We start from the raw sequence: 19,099 nt of genomic DNA on the forward strand, positions 1-19,099 counted from the left end.
TGGAATTTGAAATTAAAAACACAAATGCCATTTGCATTGGCACTCAAAAAGTGAAATACTTAGATATAAATTGAACAAATCATGTACAAGATCTATGTGAGAAAAACTATGACAATGTGATGAAAGAAATCAAAGAACTAAATAAATGGAGAGATATTCCATGTTCATGAATAGGAAGAATCAATATTGTCAAGGTGTCAGTTCTTCCCAATTTGATCTATAGATTTATTGCAATCTCACACAAAATCCAAGCAAGTTATTTTGCGTATAATTGACGGAGTTATTCTAACATTTATACAGAGGGGCAAAAGACCAAGAATATCCAACACAATATTGAAGGAGAAGAACACAACTGGAAAACTGACATCATTGGACTTCAAGGCTTACTATAAAGCTACAGTAATCAAAATAGGGTGGTGTGGGTAAAAAAATAGACAAATCAATGGAACAGAATTTTGTGAATACTGACAAACTGATTTTCTATAAAGTTCACTTTATATGAAGAGACACAAGACTCAGAATAGCCAAAACAATATTTAAGAACAAAGCCTAGGACTGACACTACCTGACTTCAAGACTTAGTATAAGGCTAATTAAGTCAATACTACAAAAAAAACAAATAGATCAGTATACAGAATAAAGAATTTAAAAATACACCCATAAATAGAACCACCTGATCTTTGACAAAAAGCAAGGGCAGTACAATGGAACAAAGAGTCTTTTCAACAAATGGTGCTGGAACAGCTGGATGTCCACCTGTAAAAATAATAATAATAATAATAATAATAATGATGATGATAATAAATCTAGACAGAGACCCTTCACAAAAATTAACTCAAAATGAATCATAGACATAATTGTAAAATGCAAAACTATAAAATTCCTAGAAGATTACATAGTAGAAAATCTAGGTGACCTTAGGTATGGCAATGATTTTTTTATATATAACACCATGAACCATGAAAGAAAGAAGCTGGACTTCATTAAAATTTAAAACTTCTGCTCTGCCAAAGACACTGTCAAAAGGAGAAGGCAAGCCACAGACTGGGAGAGAATATTTGCAAAAGGCATACCTGATGAAGGACTGTCATCCAACTCAACAATAAAAAATGAACAATCAAACTGATTCAAAAGTGTCCAAAAGACCTAACAGATACCTTACTGAAGAAGATATAAGGATGGCAAATAAGCATACAAAACATTAACAGCATCATGTGTCGTTAGCAAATTGTAAATTGAAATGAGAGAACAATACATATCTATTAGAATAGTCAAAATCCAGAATGCTGACAAGACCAAATGCTGGCAAGGATCTGGAGCAACAGGAACTCTTACTCATTGCTAGTGGAATGCAAAATGGTGCAACTACTTTGGAAGAGAGTTTCTTAAAAACTAAACATACTCTTACCACATGACTCAGCAGTCTTCAGTAATTAAATGAGTTGAAAACTTATGTATATACAAAAACATACACACAAATGTTTATAATTTTATGGTTAATATTCAAATCTTGGAAGTAATCAAAATGTCTTTCAGTAGGTGAATAGATAAACTGTGGTACATCCAGAGAATGGAATATTATTTCGTGCTAAAAAGAAAGAAGCTATCAAGTCATGAAAAAACATGGAAGGGCCTTAAGTGCATATTATTAAGTGAAAGAAATCAATTTGAAAAGGCTCTGTTTCTTTTTTTTTTAAGTAATCTCTACACCCAATGTGGGGCTTGAACTCAAAACCCCAAGGTTAAGAGTTGCATGTCCTACCAATTGAGCCAGCCAGGCACCCTGAAAAGACCTCTATTTCTTGACCTGGTTGGTGGTTACACAGACTTCTGCTTTATAAGAATTCATTGAACTGTACATGAATATTTTGTCGACTTTTACGTGTGACTCACATTTTAAAAATCTAAAAAACATCCAAACACCAATACTATTATAGAGAAATGTACAAGTTAAATCATGACTTAAGCAGAGCAAAAACATGGTATCTTTCTGTGAGAAACCATCCTCATAGAGTAGTTTCCCCATGCAAGTTTTTAAAATAAATAAATTAAGATAAAGCAAGTAACTTACAGAAGAAGATTGGCACATAATAAAAAGGAAAACAGCAGCTTGTCCTTCTCAAATAGTGATCGGCATATATTACAATATAAGTTGTATGTGAAGTGGTCATTTAAATATCGTAGGCGCTTTTCCAAAATTTTGGATTTGTTACTGAAAGGTTGAAAAACAGGCAAATATACTGTCAAACAAAACTAAGAAAAAATAAGTAACAGATGAACTAACATATAAGTAGCCACTGTTAAACACACACACACACACACACACACACACACACACACACGAGTGCATATAAAATGGTGAAATCTGGGGCGCCTGGGTGGCTCAGTCGGTTAAGCGGCCGACTTCACCTCAGGTCATGATCTCGCGGTCTGTGAGTTCCAGCCCCGCGTCGGGCTCTGTGCTGACAGCTCAGAGCCTGGAGCCTGTTTCAGATTCTGTGTCTCCCTCTCTCTGACCCTCCCCGTTCATGCTCTGTCTCTCTCTGTCTCAAAAATAAATAAACGTTAAAAAATTTTAAAAAAAAATTAAAAAAAAAATAAAATAAAATGGTGAAATCTGAGGAAGTTCTGTCAATTTCCTGGTTGTGATATTGTACTATAATAATGTAAAACTGTTACCACAGGAGACACTGAATGAAGGATATATATATAGGGCCTCCCTGTGTAGTTTTGTGTGTGTGCAACTTCTTCTAAATTTATATGTAAAAGACAGGGTATAAGACTATGAGAAAATAAAATAGGGTTTATACCATCTCTCTATTTTCAAAATTCTGAACTTATTATATTCCAAAATGACTGAAAATAATCACTAAATTAAGATACTTGCTGAATCTCTATTGGTGTGAATTTTTTTCTGGGTAGGGGACTATAAGAGATAAAGAATTATGAAACATTTACCTGTCCCAAAGAAGCATCAAATCTAGATCAAGATGTATACATTTAAAAAAAAAAAAAAGATGAAAAGTCAGAAAACATATGAACAAAAGGTTACTTCCAGATGTGGTTATGGCTAATATCTGTCTTCTTTATGCTCTTATATGTTCAAAATTTTGCAATAATCACATATTACTTTCATTTTTTTAGTCCAAAAATTTTATCAGTAATATTTAAAAGACACTCATTCTGGGGAAGTTTGGGCAGCTACATACATACATACATACATACATACGTACGCAAGAAAGCAAGCAATTACCACATGACCCAGCAACTGCACTCCTGGGCATTTATTCTAGAAATGAAAACTTATGCTCACATAAAAACCTGTACATGTTATTCATAAGAGCTAAAAATTGGAAATAACCCAGATGTCCTGTAGTACATCGATACCATGAAATATTTCTCAGCAATAAAAAGGAACAAACTACTGACACACATAACAACCTGAATGAGTCCCCAGAGAATTAAGCTGGGTGAATAAAAGCCCATCCTTAAAAGTTATGTGCTATATGATCCCATTTATATGACATTCTTGAAATGACAAAATTACAGAAACGGAGAATGGATTAGCGGTTCTCAAAGATTAAGGAGAGGGTGGGGATGGGAAAGAAGTGGGTGTGGCTATACAAGGGCAGCATGGGAATCCTTGTGGTAATAGTGGTGTTCCCTATCTTGACTGTATCAACAGCAATGCCCTGGTTGTGATCATTGTAGAAGTTTTCAAGATGTCACCATTGAGGAAACTGGGTAGAGTATACACAGGATTGCTCTATTTTCTTTCTTTCTTTCTTTCTTTCTTTCTTTCTTTCTTTCTTTCTTTCTTTCTTTCTTTCTCTCTCTCTCTCTTTCTCTCTTTCTCTCTTTTTCTCTTTCTTTCTAATCTCTACACCCAACGCCTGGCTCAAACTCACAACCCCAAGATCAAGAGTTGCATGCTCCACCAAGTGAGCCAGCCAGGCACCCCCACTGTATAATTTCTTATAACTACATGTGAATCTACATTTATCTCAAAATTAATTTTAATTTTAAATTTTAGTTTAATTTTTAAAAAGCAATCCTTTGATCCATGGAAAGGTGAGAGAAGAGTAGGGGATAGTGACACTTCTCTGAGCAGACCTTTAGTTCAGGATTTACTTCTGGAGTCATATTAATGGGTTATGTGCTCACAAATATAATAAAATTAAAATCAACAAGGGTGAAGGGAAAACTCTAAAATGAAATTAAAAAAAAAATCCAAACCAACAACAAATGAACCTAACTGTATTTCACATCAATAACATTGCCATGCTGAAGGAGGAAAAATTAACACAAGTAATTTTTTGAATATAGTTTTTTATGTCTAAAAACAAAAAGACTGTAATTTTCTGTGTGGACATCTGCATTCAATTCTCTTCAGTATATACCTAAGAATCACTGGATTTGCTGATTACTAGATCATATGGCAAATCTATGTTTAATATTTTCAAGAATGTCCTAAATATTTCCAAAGTGGCAGCACTAATTTACATTCCTGCCAGCAGTGTATGAGGGTTCTGATGACTCTGCATCCTTGCTGACACTTGTTATCGACATTTATGTCAATTCCTCAACTTGAATTTTCTCCATCGTGTGGATGGTGTAAGTTCAAATTCCAAATCCCAACTGGTAATCTTAGGGATTTCAGTCACTCCAGCGAGACTGTTCTACCAAGAGCCCACGTAGACCATATATGGTAGGCTCAAATCATATTTTTATTCTACTTAACAAATACAGTAGTTACTAAGTACCAGATGCTACGATAAACACTTCACAAATATTAAATTCTTATAACAATTCTAAAAGGTAGGTATGATTATCATCTCTATTTTATAGATAAAAAAATTTGAGGCAATTACAGAAAGGTTAACTGACTTGACTGTACTAATGTAGCTAGTATGTGGCAGAACTGAGATTTCACCCCCTACTCCAGTCTGACTTTAAAACCTGTGTATGTTTATTAATTGATTAAAGTGAAAATATCTAGCAAACAATTAGAAATGTGGGCCTGGGAGCACCTGGGTGGCTCAGCCAGTTGAGTGACTTGATTTCAGCTCAGGTCATGATCCCAGGGTCATGGGATGGAGCCCAGGTTATGATCCCAGGATCATGTGGGGACTCCATGCTGAGTGTGGAGACTGCTTGGGATTCCCTCTCTCTTTTTTTCTCTCTCTCTCTCCCTCTGCCCCTCTCGCCCGCTTGCACACACTCTCTCTACAAATTAAAAAAAAAATTTAAGGGGCGCCTCGGCGGCTCAGTTGGTTGAGCATCCAACTTCAGCTGAGGTCATGATCTCATGGCTTGTGAGTTTGAGCCCCGCATCGGGTTCTGTGCTGACAGCTCAGAGCCTGGAGCCGGCTTCAGATTCTGTGTCCCCCTCTCTCTCTCTCTCTCTCTCTCTGCCCCTCCCCCACTGGCACTCACTCTCTCTCTCTCTCTCAAAAATAAATAAACATTAAAAAATTTAAAAAAAATTAATTACAAAGAAATATGGGACTGAAGCTTTTTATTTTTTAAATTTTATTCCTTCATTCATTCATTCATTTTAAAAATTTATTTATTTTTGAGAGAGAGTGCACGCATGAGCAGAGCAGGGGCGGGGCAGAGAGAGAGGGAGAGAGTGAAAATCCCAAGCAGACTCTGCACTGTCAGCGTGGAGCCCAACACGGGACTCAAACTCATGAAACCTGAGATCATGACCTGAGTCAAAATCAAGAGTCAGAGGTCAACTAAATGAGCCACCCAGGCACCCCAAATTTTATTTATTTTTTTAAGAATTTATTTTTAAGCAATTTCTACACCCAACATGGGGCTCAAACTCACAACCCAAGATCAAGAGTTGCTTGCTCTACTGACTGAGCCAGCCAGGCACCCTGGGACTGAAACTTTTTAGAGATCTCAAAGGTGGAGAAAGATGTTGTAGTTGCCAGCAAAGATAAGTCAGGTGCCATATTAAAATATTTAAAAGAGGCAGGGAGGACTAAAGCTAATCCTTCTATGCCTACATTTTGAGTGGGGGTGAAATAAAACTTAGAATAAATGGAGGCTTTCTCTCTCCCTCTCTTTCTTTCAACTTTTCCTATTTTTAAATACTCTGTAATGAATGCATATTACATATTAAGAAAAAAAGTTATGTATTTTTTTAATGGAAAGCATGGTGGGAATCCAACATAGGGAGGATGAATGAAGCTAGAGAAGGTTTACCTGTCATGAATGGAGTTGATGTAAAGGTTCACAAACCAGGTGAGAGAGTACTGGTACATGGGATCGATGTTAGCCAGGTCTGCAATGCTGAAGAATAATACTGATGAATGTTTAGCAATGGGTCTGTAGCCTTCTCGAGACTCTGCTATTTTGAGTTCTGTTTTCTCTGCAATCTAGAAGAAGAGAAAAATCAAGATTAAGAAGTAGGAAATGTGTTTTTTTAATTATGTGTTTTTCATGTAATAAAGTTTATGTTAAAAAAAAAATAACCCTCTAACTCAATGGCAAAATTACAGAGGTATGGTTTACAAGGAAAGGTTTTAGTATGCTAGAAGCTGGAAAGACAGAAAGACAAAAAGAAAGACAGAAAGACAGAAACAAAGAGGGAGAGAGAGAAAGGGGGAGGGAGAGAGGGAGGAAAAAGGAAAAGGAAGGAAAGAATTAGGAAGGGACGGAAGAGGAAGAAGGGAGGGAGAAGAATGAATGAAAAATAGTTTAAGGTTGTGTTTCTTGTTTGGGGAATACCAGAGTTGTCAATCTTTGCTTTTTTTGTCTGGATCTGACATGTGTCTACTATAGTCACTCATCTTCTTTTATTTCAATAGGTCAGAGAGAGGGAGAAAGAGAGAAAGAAAGAGGGAGAGTGAGGGAGAGAGAGAGAAGGAGGGAGGGAGGGAGGGGGGGAGGGAGAGAATGTGCACATGTGTATGTTTAAGGTGTCAACATGTGTACCAGAACCCAGGAAAGTCTGGGAAAGTAGATTTCACAAATATTTGTTAGCTGATGGGGTTATAGAACAGTACCTTTTCAATTAGCTTCTTGTATGTTTAACATTTCTGGACATAGTAGGGGTGTTAATATTTGACCCCAAAAGAAAAAACTTCTGAAAGATAACAGCTCTTCAGCTGACAACTCTATCTGATAGAATGCTATTCTATAGGAAAAATGTATAGAGCACTTATTCAATCCACTTTTCCTTCTTTGGACAAACTATCTACAGACTCTGATGAATGAGTGTGCCTGGGTAGTCATGTTTATACTGAATGATCCTCTTTGTAGCTGATTCAGTCAGGAAGTAGAGATAGAACTGGGCCGAAGATAAGCCAAATCAATTCTTCCCCCAGAGAATTAGAATTTTAAGAGCCTCAGAAGCTGAAGTCAAGTGGTACTGGGCATTAGTGCTAATAAAAGGTAATGGAACCAAAGCCGGTTTCTACAGGCAAGACAAATGTTTGAAGGAACAGATGTTAAGTGTTACCAGAGAAATTGGTTTTAAGATGGAGAGGCACATATGAGGACTACACAGTCTTAGAGAGGGGCAGACAAAGAGCATAGAAACTTTCCATTTATTCTTGAGGCGGGTATGTACTTCTGTAATTGGGGAAATAAAATGCTCCCTTGTATCTTTTTTTTTTTTTTTTTCAATTTGAGCATAGTTGACACACAATGTTACATTAGTTTCAGGTATAAATATAGTGACTGGACAAGTTGATACATTATGCTATGTTCACCACAAGTATAGCTACCATCTGTCAGTATACAATACCATTACAATGTTTTTGACTATATTCCTTATGCTGTCCTTGTATCTTTTTTATTTGAGCTAATTTGAGTGTGCTTCTGTTCCTTGCAAACAAACTTTCTCCAGAGTTATACTGGGAGAAAATTGAAAAAGAGTCAAAAGGTTGCTAGGACTCTTTTTTCACCTGCTGTTTCTTTGTTATCTCATTGGACATCATTTTAGCAGAGTCTAAGACTTTAATTGCACTTTCGTCTTCTAAAATGTTGCCTTCTGAAGATGACAATGTTTCTAAAATTTTCTTCTCTATATCTTTTAGCTGTTTCTTATTAGCTGCAGACTGAAGAATAAGGGCATTTCGTTCCTCTTCTAATTCTGGTCTAAAAAGATAGAAACATTTAGTCTAAACTTGCAGTATTTTATCAAGTTCATATCTAAATACTAGGTATCACAATTTTGTAGACAGTTAAATAATTTTGTAGAAATGTAACACAAACTAAGATATATAACACAAACTTTATCCTAAGGAAAAAGGTTATTTCCATACAAATGATAGTTTGAGAAACATGAGCAAAAAATGATCATTAAATTCATATGTGAAATGTGGCAATAACTTAATAAGTCTAAGAATGCGCTATGTTTATCCATATGGCTTAGATAGTTTTGTGAGGATAAGAACTGGAGAAGAAACACAACAGAAAACTTCTTATCTATTCGTTGGCTTTTTCATATTCAGTGTTACTTTCATTATCTCTTCCGCAAGAGCAGAATCAGAAAAGATGACTCATCATACAATTGTCTCTTCAGGTAAAAGACAAAACTGGCACTTAACATCTTTACAAATATAGTATAAGACCTCAAAATATCATAATTCACCATGTTCAGGAATATGTTAGGACATGGTTCTGTCTTGGATACTATACAAGTGGGATTCAAATATTGGAAGTAACAAAAGTAACACACGATTACATAATTTCCCTTATAATTTGGTTTCATAAAATAGAGTGCTTGACAATGCTATGTGAAGCTCCAAGTGGAATCAAAGATTTCTTTCAGGAAGCAATCCTTTACTAGTAGCCCTATCAGGTATTTTAATATCTTTTTCTCATTTAAAACATAACACATGCTACTAATGGAAAAATACATAACGTATAAAAAAATAATTAAAATTATCCACAATCTTACCACCCTTAGAGATGACCACTGTTAACATTCTGGCATATTCCCTCCCAAGTGGACAGATATATATACATATAATTCATGCATTAACTTTTTTTTTTAACAAAATATTACCCATACCATGTATAGTTTTGTATCCTGTTTTTTCATTCTTATCTAAGTATTTCATCACTCATTCTTATTTCACTATTTCACTATACAACTCAACTATTTCATTATTTCATTAACATCCTATATTTAAGTCTTTCAACACATTTCTGATTTTGTCCACAGCATATGTTCTTAGGGATGAACTCTTTGGCTCAAACAATTAGATACAAGTCTGAAGTCATGGCATGTCTCCTGAATCCTACTACCCATACTAGGAGCCCAATAGAACATGGTTGGCTTATGACTTACTTGTTACAGAATGGCTATTTTAGTTTATTTTTTATGTTTGTTTTTATTTTTTGAGAGAGGGTGAGTGCATGCAAGCGCGGGATGGGGAGAAGGAAGGGGAGGGAGAGAATCCCAAGCACAGGGTACAATATCACGATCATGAGATCGTGACCTGAGCTGAAATAAGAGGTGGATGCTCAACTGAATGAGCCACCCAGGTACCCCCAGAACAGCTATTTTAAAGGATTACATACTTATTTTATAACAATACATAAAATTCGACAAGGTTTTGGAATAATCACATAACAAAAGTATTAATGACCTACAAATATTCCTCTTTAGGCCATCTGGAAGCATATAAGGAAATGTATACACTTCACTCATATGAGGACTTTAAGATACAAAACAGATGAACATAAGGGAATGGAAGCAAAAATAATATAAAAACAGGGAGGGGGACAAAACATAAGAGACTCTTAAATATGGAGAACAAACAGAGGGTTGCTGGAGGGGTTGTGGGAGGGGGGATGGGCTAAATGGGTAAAGGGCATTAAGGAATCTACTCCTGAAATCATTGTTGCACTATATGCTAACTAACTTGGATGTAAATTTTAAAAAATAAAGAAAATTAAAAAAAAAATACACACCTCTCCTTTGCAACAACAATACCTAGTAACTGATCTTCAAGTCCTTCCGGAGTTATCATGAAATTGAGCAAAGACACCTTTGTAGCCAGTTCTGGCATAAAGTGTGGATTTCTCAGTTTTGTGGTGATATAAAACTTGAAATCAAAGGAATACTCAATAATGACCTCACCAAGTCTGATGCAGTCAATGCCACCTATATTTCAGAAAGCAAACACATGATAAGTAAGCCACAGTTGTATAGCTCCTCCATGTTAAGGCCATTCCTGAGATAAGTAACGGGTCTTAAAGTAATATAAAATAGAGGTGTGACAAAAGTCATGGACACACAGGCAAATAAGCAATTATACAGCAGGACTCATTCATTCTGGAGGGGTCTAAGACATTTTCTGTCGTTGTCATGGAGCCTTCTAAATCAAAATTCCTTTTGATCTTACCTCCTCTATAAATTTTCAATCATGAGTCCAAGATTATTTATATATTACTAAAGCTCTTAAAAATACTAGAGTTTGGCAGAGATAAAAATTTTTATAAGCAGAAAGATGTAAGGTTGGCACTATCTACCCAAAGTCAACTCTGGTCCACATTAACCATTACTATTCATACTAATGGACTTTCTGAGCTCCACGGTCACAAGATAAAGTAATTTCAGGCTGGCTTCAACTTCTTTATATTCTCTACTGAACAACCATCTAGATAACAGTGGTTAACATAATGAACAGAGGGCAAGATATTTATTTTAGAATATCTGACCAAAATTCATTCCTGATACTTGTTTCAAATTTCCTTTCACACATAACAATGACCCAGAAGTTTGAGTTATTAACATTATTCTTAAATTTATGTAGTGGCTTTCTTGCCTCAAAGATATGTCTTAAAGATAATCCAACCATCTTTCAGTGCTACCAACTAATATTAATGAACTTCTACCTTGCTTAAAAGTTTGTCTAAGTAGTAAAGGCTCCAAAGATGGATCCAGTTCTTCACCAACATTTTCTAATAGAAGTGGAGTTCCAAACTGAATACAATTTTCCAGTGTTCTCATATAGTCCGAATCAGATAACTTAATAATGCTAAGCTGATTTTCTTTTTCAGAGTTTTTGATCCACTTATTGGCTTGACCCTGAGGGTCAATCATTAAAGGCCTAGAATATAATAAGAAAAATTCTGAGGGAAATAAATAGATGTCGGTATTTCTTTAAAATTATGTAATTTAAATAATAAACATCACCATCAATCTGTATCAATGCAAAGTGTTTACGTACATTATCAGGATTTATCTTCATGAGAGTCCTATGAGAAAAAAGTAAACACTTTCTTATACTATACACAAAAATAAATTCAAAATGGATGAAAGACCTAAATGTGACACAAAACCACCCTAGAGGAGAGCAATAACCTCTTTGACATTGGCTGTCACTACTTCTTACTAGATATGTCTCTTGAGGCAAGGGAAACAAAAGCAAAAATAAACTATTGGGACTTCATCAAGACAAGATGCTTCTGCACAGAAAAGGAAACAATCAATAAAATGAAAAGGCAACTGACAGAATGGAAGACTATGTTTGCAAATGACATATCTGATAAAGAGTCTCCAAAATCTATAAAGAACTTATCAAACTCAACACCCAAAAATATCTAGCTAAAAAATGGGCAGGGGCACCTAGGTGGCTCATTGGGTTAAGCATCTGCCTCTTGATTTCAGCTCAGGTCATGATTTCATGTTTCATGGGTTCAAGCACCATGTCAGGTTCTGTGCTGATAGTGCAAAGCCTGCTTGGGATTCTCTGCCCCTCTCTCTCTGCCCCTCCCCTGCTCATGCATGCATATGCGCTGTGTGTGTGTGTGTGTGTGTGTGTGTGTGTACATAAATGGTAGAAGACATGAATAGATTTTCCCAAAGAAGACATAAAAATGGCTAGCACACACATGAGAAGGCGCTCAACACCACTCAACATCCGGGAAATACAAATCAAAACCATAATGAAGAGAACCTGGGTGGCTCAGTCTGTTAAGCATCCAGCTCTTGATTTTGGCTCAGGTCATGATCTCCTGGTTGTGAGATCAAGCACCACATTGAGCTCCACGCTGGGTATGGAGCCTGCTTAAGATTCTCTCTCTCCCCCTTCCTCTGCCCCTCCCCTGCTCATGCACATTCTATCTCTCTCTCTCTCAAAAAAAAAAAAAAAAAAAAAAAAAAACTGCAATGAGGTATCACCTCATATCAGTTAGAATGTCTAAAATTAACAACACAGGAAATAAGAGGTGTTGGGGAAAATGTGCAATTTTTGTCATTTATCTTTGAAATGAAGAAAGTCCGTCTCAGGGAGTACTTTGTCCAAGGTTCCAAAATTAGTTCCAAGTCAGAAGTAGAATCTTGTGAACCTGTAAGCTGTGCTCTTTCAAATATAATGCATGGTCTTCATGGTAATTTTAATAAATGACATCTATTAACATAATATGAAACATAAACCTATTTATTTGATAAAAACTTAAAATGGGAGCTACCAGCCTATAATGGATTCCCTCAGGTTATGAGTAGAACCAAAAACTAAGTTTCCAAATTTTGTCTGGTATGTACTTGAGACCTATTTAGTAAATTTTTCTATGCCATTATGGTAAAGGCTTTGTGATCAATAACAAACAATTCATGGTTTCAGATATTTAAAAAATAATGTGCTTTCCTCTTTTTCTATGATGATATTGACTGTCCCAGGTTCCTTTTATATTCAGTACAGTGCATGAAATCATTCCCACTGTTGGTGGGAATGCAAACTGGTACAGCCACTCTGGAAAACAGTATGGAGATATCTCAAAAGTTAAAAATAGAACTACCCTATGATCCAGTAATGGTACTACTATGTATTTACCCAAAGGATATAAAAATACTGATTTGAAGGGGCACATGTATCCCCATGTTTATAGCAGCATTACTAACAATAGCCAAATTATGGAAAGAGCCCAGAGAGGTCAGAGGGAAGATGGTGGCGTAGGAGGACGCTGGGCTCACCGCGCGTCCTGCTGATCACTTAGATTCCACCTACACCTGCCTAAATAACCCAGAAAACCACCAGAGGATTAGCAGAACGGAGTCTCCGGAGCCAAGCGCAGACGAGAGGCCCACGGAAGAGGGTAGGAAGAGCGGCAAGGCGGTGCGCGCTCCATGGACTGGCGGGAGGGAGCGGGGGTGGAGGGGCGGCTGGCTGGCCAAGCAGAGCCCCCGAGTCTGGCTGGCAAAAGCGGAGGGGCCGGACGGACTGTGTTCCAACAGCAAGCGCAACTTAGCGTCTGGGAGGTCATAAGTTAACAGCTCTGCTCGGAAAGCGGGAAGGCTGGAGGACAAAGGGAGGGAGAGCTGCTGAGCCCTCGGACGGCAGAGCTCAGCTTGGCGGGGAACAAAGGCGCCAGCGCCATCTCCCCCGCCCATCCCCCAGCCAAAATCCCAAAGGGAACCAGTTCCTGCCAGGGAACTTGCTCGTTCCGCGCAAACACCCAACTCTGTGCTTCTGCGGAGCCAAACCTCCGGCAGCGGATCTGACTCCCTCCCGCTGCCACAGGGCCCCTCCTGAAGTGGATCACCTAAGGAGAAGCGAGCTAAGCCTGCCCCTCCTGCCCCCGTGCACCTTGCCTACCCACCCCAGCTAATACGCCAGATCCCCAGCACCACAAGCCTGGCAGTGTGCAAGTAGCCCAGATGGGCCACGCCACCCCACAGTGAATCCCGCCCCTAGGAGAGGGGAAGAGAAGGCACACACCAGTCTGACTGTGGACCCAGTGGTGGGCTGGGGGCAGATATCAGGTCGGACTGCGGCCCCGCCCACCAACTCCAGTTAAACACCACAGCACAGGGGAAGTGCCCTGCAGGTCCTCACCATTCCAGGGACTATCCAAAATGACCAAACGGAAGAATTCCCCTCAGAAGAATCTCCAGGAAATAACAACAGCTAATGAACTGATCAAAAAGGATTTAAATAATATAACAGAAAGTGAATTTAGAATAATAGTCATAAAATTAATCGCTGGGCTTGAAAACAGTATAGAGGACAGCAGAGAATCTCTTGCCACAGAGATCAAGGGACTAAGGAACAGTCACGAGGAGCAGAAAAGCGCTTTAAACGAAATGCAAAACAAAATGGAAATGACGACGGCTCGGATTGAAGAGGCAGAGGAGAGAATAAGTGAACTAGAAGATAAAGTTATGGAAAAAGAGGAAGCTGAGAGAAAGAGAGATAAAAAAATCCAGGAGTATGAGGGGAAAATTAGAGAACTAAGTGATACACTAAAAAGAAATAATATACGCATAATTGGTATCCCAGAGGAGGAAGAGAGAGGGAAAGGTGCTGAAGGGGTACTTGAAGAAATTATAGCTGAGAACTTCCCTGAACTGGGGAAGGAAAAAGGCATTGAAATCCAAGAGGCACAGAGAACTCCCTTCAGACGTAACTTGAATCGATCTTCTGCACGACGTATCATAGTGAAACTGGCAAAATACAAGGATAAAGAGAAAATTCTGAAAGCAGCAAGGGATAAACGTGCCCTCACTTATAAAGGGAGACCTATAAGACTCGTGACTGATCTCTCCTTTGAAACTTGGCAGGCCAGAAAGGCTTGGCACGATATCTACAGTGTGCTAAACAGAAAAAATATGCAGCCGAGAATCCTTTATCCAGCAAGTCTGTCATTTAGAATAGAAGGAGAGATAAAGGTCTTCCCAAACAAACAAAAACTGAAGGAATTTGTCACCACGAAACCAGCCCTACAAGAGATCCTAAGGGGGATCCTGTGAGACAAAGTACCAGAGACATCACTACAAGCATAAAACATACAGACATCACAATGACTCTAAACCCGTATCTTTCTATAATAACACTGAATGTAAATGGATTAAATGCGCCAACCAAAAGACACAGGGTATCAGAATGGATAAAAAAACAAGACCCAACTATTTGCTGTCTACAAGAGACTCATTTTAGATCTGAGGACACCTTTAGATTGAGAGTGAGGGGATGGAGAACTATTTATCATGCTCCTGGAAGCCAAAAGAAAGCTGGAGTAGCCATACTTATATCAGACAAACTAGACTTTAAATTAAAGGCTGTAACAAGAGATGAAGAAGGGCATTATATAATAATTACAGGGTCTATCCATTAGGAAGAGCTAACAATTATAAATGTCTATGCGCCGAATACCGGAGCCCCCAAATATATAAAACAATTACTCACAAACATAAGCAACCTTATTGATAAGAATGTGGTCATTGCAGGGGACTTTAACACCCCACTTACAGAAATGGATAGATCATCTAGACACACGGTCAATAAAGAAACAAGGGCCCTGAATGATACATTGGATCAGATGGACTTGACAGATATATTTAGAACTCTGCATCCCAAAGCAACAGAATATACTTTCTTCTCGAGTGCACATGGAACATTCTCCAAGATAGATCATATACTGGGTCACAAAACAGCCCTTCATAAGTTTACAAGAATTGAAATTATACCATGCATACTTTCAGACCACAATGCTATGAAGCTCGAAATCAACCACAGGAAAAAGTCTGGAAAACCTCCAAAAGCATGGAGGTTAAAGAACACCCTACTAACGAATGAGTGGGTCAACCAGGCAATTAGAGAAGAAATTTAAAAATATATGGAAACAAACGAAAATGAAAATACAACAATCCAAACGCTTTGGGACGCAGCGAAGGCAGTCCTGAGAGGAAAATACATTGCAATCCAGGCCTATCTCAAGAAACAAGAAAAATCCCAAATACAAAATCTAACAGCACACCTAAAGGAAATAGAAGCAGAAGAGCAAAGGCAGCCTAAACCCAGCAGAAGAAGAGAAATAATAAAGATCAGAGCAGAAATAAACAATATAGAATCTAAAAAAACTGTAGAGCAGATCAACGAAACCAAGAGTTGGTTTTTTGAAAAAATAAACAAAATTGACAAACCTCTAGCCAGGCTTCTCAAAAAGAAAAGGGAGATGACCCAAATAGATAAAATCATGAATGAAAATGGAATGATTACAACCAATCCCTCAGAGATACAAACAATTATCAGGGAATACTATGAAAAATTATATGCCAACAAATTGGACAACCTGGAAGAAATGGACAAATTCCTAAACACCCACACTCTTCCAAAACTCAATCAGGAGGAAATAGAAAGCTTGAACAGACCCATAACCAGCGAAGAAATTGAATCGGTTATCAAAAATCTCCCAACAAATAAGAGTCCAGGACCAGATGGCTTCCCAGGGGAGTTCTACCAGACATTTAAAGCAGAGATAATACCTATCCTTCTCAAGCTATTCCAAGAAATAGAAAGGGAAGGAAAACTTCCAGACTCATTCTATGAAGCCAGTATTACTTTGATTCCTAAACCAGACAGAGACCCAGTAAAAAAAGAGAACTACAGGCCAATATCCCTGATGAATATGGATGCAAAAATTCTCAATAAGATACCAGCAAATCGAATTCAACGGCATATAAAAAGAATTATTCACCATGATCAAGTGGGATTCATTCCTGGGATGCAGGGCTGGTTCAACATTCACAAATCAATCAACGTGATACATCACATTAACAAAAAAAAAAGAGAAGAACCATATGATCCTGTCAATCGATGCAGAAAAGGCCTTTGACAAAATCCAGCACCCTTTCGTAATAAAAACCCTTGAGAAAGTCGGGATAGAAGGAACATACTTAAAGATCATAAAGGCCATTTATGAAAAGCCCACAGCTAACATCATCCTCAACGGGGAAAAACTGAGAGCTTTTTCCCTGAGATCAGGAACACGACAGGGATGCCCACTGTCACCGCTGTTGTTTAATATAGTGCTGGAAGTTCTAGCATCAGCAATCAGACAACAAAAGGAAATCAAAGGCATCAAAATTGGCAAAGATGAAGTCAAGCTTTCGCTTTTTGCAGATGACATGATATTATACATGGAAAATCCGATAGACTCCACCAAAAGTCTGCTAGAACTGATACATGAATTCAGCAAAGTTGCAGGATACAAAATCAATGTACAGAAATCAGTTGCATTCTTATACACTAACAATGAAGCAACAGAAAGACAAATGAAGAAACTGATCCCATTCACAATTGCACCAAGAAGCATAAAATACCTAGGAATAAATCTAACCAAAGATGTAAAAGATCTGTATGCTGAAAACTATAGAAAGCTTATGAAGGTAATTGAAGAAGATATAAAGAAATGGAAAGACATTCCCTGCTCATGGATTGGAAGAATAAATATTGTCAAAATGTCAATACTACCCAAAGCTATCTACACATTCAATGCAATCCCAGTCAAAATTGCACCAGCATTCTTCTCGAAACTAGAACAAGCAATCCTAAAATTCATATGGAACCACAAAAGGCCCCGAATAGCCAAAGTAATTTTGAAGAAGAAGACCAAAGCAGGAGGCATCACAATCCCAGACTTTAGCCTCTACTACAAAGCTGTCATCATCAAGACAGCATGGTATTGGCATAAAAACAGACACATAGACCAATGGAATAGAATAGAAACCCCAGAACTAGACCCACAAACGTATGGCCAACTCATCTTTGACAAAGCAGGAAAGAACATCCAATGGAAAAAAGACAGTCTCTTTAACAAATGGTGCTGGGAGAACTGGACAGCAACATGCAGAAGGTTGAAACTAGACCACTTTCTCACACCATTCACAAAAATAAACTCAAAATGGATAAAGGACCTGAATGTGAGACAGGAAACCATCAAAACCTTAGAGGAGAAAGCAGGAAAAGACCTCTCTGACCTCAGCCGTAGCAATCTCTTACTCGGCACATCCCCAAAGGCAAGGGAATTAAAAGCAAAAGTGAATTACTGGGACCTTATGAAGATAAAAAGCTTCTGCACAGCAAAGGAAACAACCAACAAAACTAAAAGGCAACCAACGGAATGGGAAAAGATATTTGCAAATGACACATCGGACAAAGGGCTAGTATCCAAAATCTATAAAGAGCTCATCAAACTCCACACCCGAAAAACAAATAACCCAGTGAAGAAATGGGCAGAAAACATGAATAGACACTTCTCTAAAGAAGACATCCGGATGGCCAACAGGCACATGAAAAGATGTTCAACGTTGCTCCTTATCAGGGAAATACAAATCAAAACCACACTCAGATATCACCTCACGCCAGTCAGAGTGGCCAAAATGAACAAATCAGGAGACTATAGATGCTGGAGAGGATGTGGAGAAACGGGAACCCTCTTGCACTGTTGGTGGGAATGCAAATTGGTGCAGCCGCTCTGGAAAGCAGTGTGGAGGTTCCTCAGAAAATTAAAAATAGACCTACCTTATGACCCAACAATAGCACTGCTAGGAATTTATCCAAGGGATACAGGAGTACTGATGCATAGGGGCACTTGTACCCCAATGTTTATAGCAGCACTCTCAACAATAGCCAAATTATGGAAAGAGCCTAAATGTCCATCAACTGATGAATGGATAAAGAAATTGTGGTTTATATACACAATGGAATACTACGTGGCAATGAGAAAAAATGAAATATGGCCTTTTGTAGCAACATGGATGGATCTGGAGAGTGTGATGCTAAGTGAAATAAGCCATACAGAGAAAGACAGATACCATATGGTTTCACTCTTATGTGGATCCTGAGAAACGTAACAGAAACCCATGGGGGAGGGGAAGGAAAAAAAAAAAAAGAGGTTAGAGTGGGAGAGAGCCAAAGCATAAGAGACTGTTAAAAACTGAGAACAAACTGAGGGTTGATGGGGGGTGGGAGGGAAGGCAGGGTGGGTGATGGGTATTGAGGAGGGCACCTTTTGGGATGAGCACTGGGTGTTGTATGGAAACCAATTTGACAGTAAATTTCATATATTAAAAAAATAAAAAATAAATAAAAAATAAATAAAAATAAAAATAAAAAGAAAGAAAGAGCCCAAATGTCCATTGACTCATGAATGGATAAAGAAGATGTGGAATATTACTCAGCCATCAAAAAGAATGAAATCTTGCCATTTGCAATGACATGGATAGAGTTAGAGTATATTATGCTAAGCAAAATAAGTCAGAGAAAGACAAATACTATATGATTTCACTCATAAGTGGAATTTAAGAAAAAAAACAGATGGGGGAAAACAAAGAGAGACAAACCAA

General features: G+C 37.9%; 1 protein-coding gene across 1 annotated transcript in view; it reads right to left on the reverse strand.

The window, feature by feature from the left end:
• DNAH12 (dynein axonemal heavy chain 12) overlaps positions 1-19,099 on the reverse strand; it is a 217,434-nt gene that overhangs the window by 42,590 nt on the left and 155,745 nt on the right. The window contains exons 55-59 of the mRNA XM_049640747.1: positions 10,867-11,081; positions 9,940-10,132; positions 7,923-8,115; positions 6,217-6,389; positions 2,072-2,212 (exon numbers count right to left, since the gene is read on the reverse strand). Coding sequence (XP_049496704.1) covers positions 2,072-2,212; positions 6,217-6,389; positions 7,923-8,115; positions 9,940-10,132; positions 10,867-11,081 — 915 coding nt within the window. The remainder of the gene's footprint in view (positions 1-2,071; positions 2,213-6,216; positions 6,390-7,922; positions 8,116-9,939; positions 10,133-10,866; positions 11,082-19,099) is intronic.

This window comes from Panthera uncia, chromosome A2 (genome assembly GCF_023721935.1).
Source record: "Panthera uncia isolate 11264 chromosome A2, Puncia_PCG_1.0, whole genome shotgun sequence".
In the NCBI taxonomy this organism is placed as follows: Eukaryota; Metazoa; Chordata; class Mammalia; order Carnivora; family Felidae; genus Panthera; species Panthera uncia.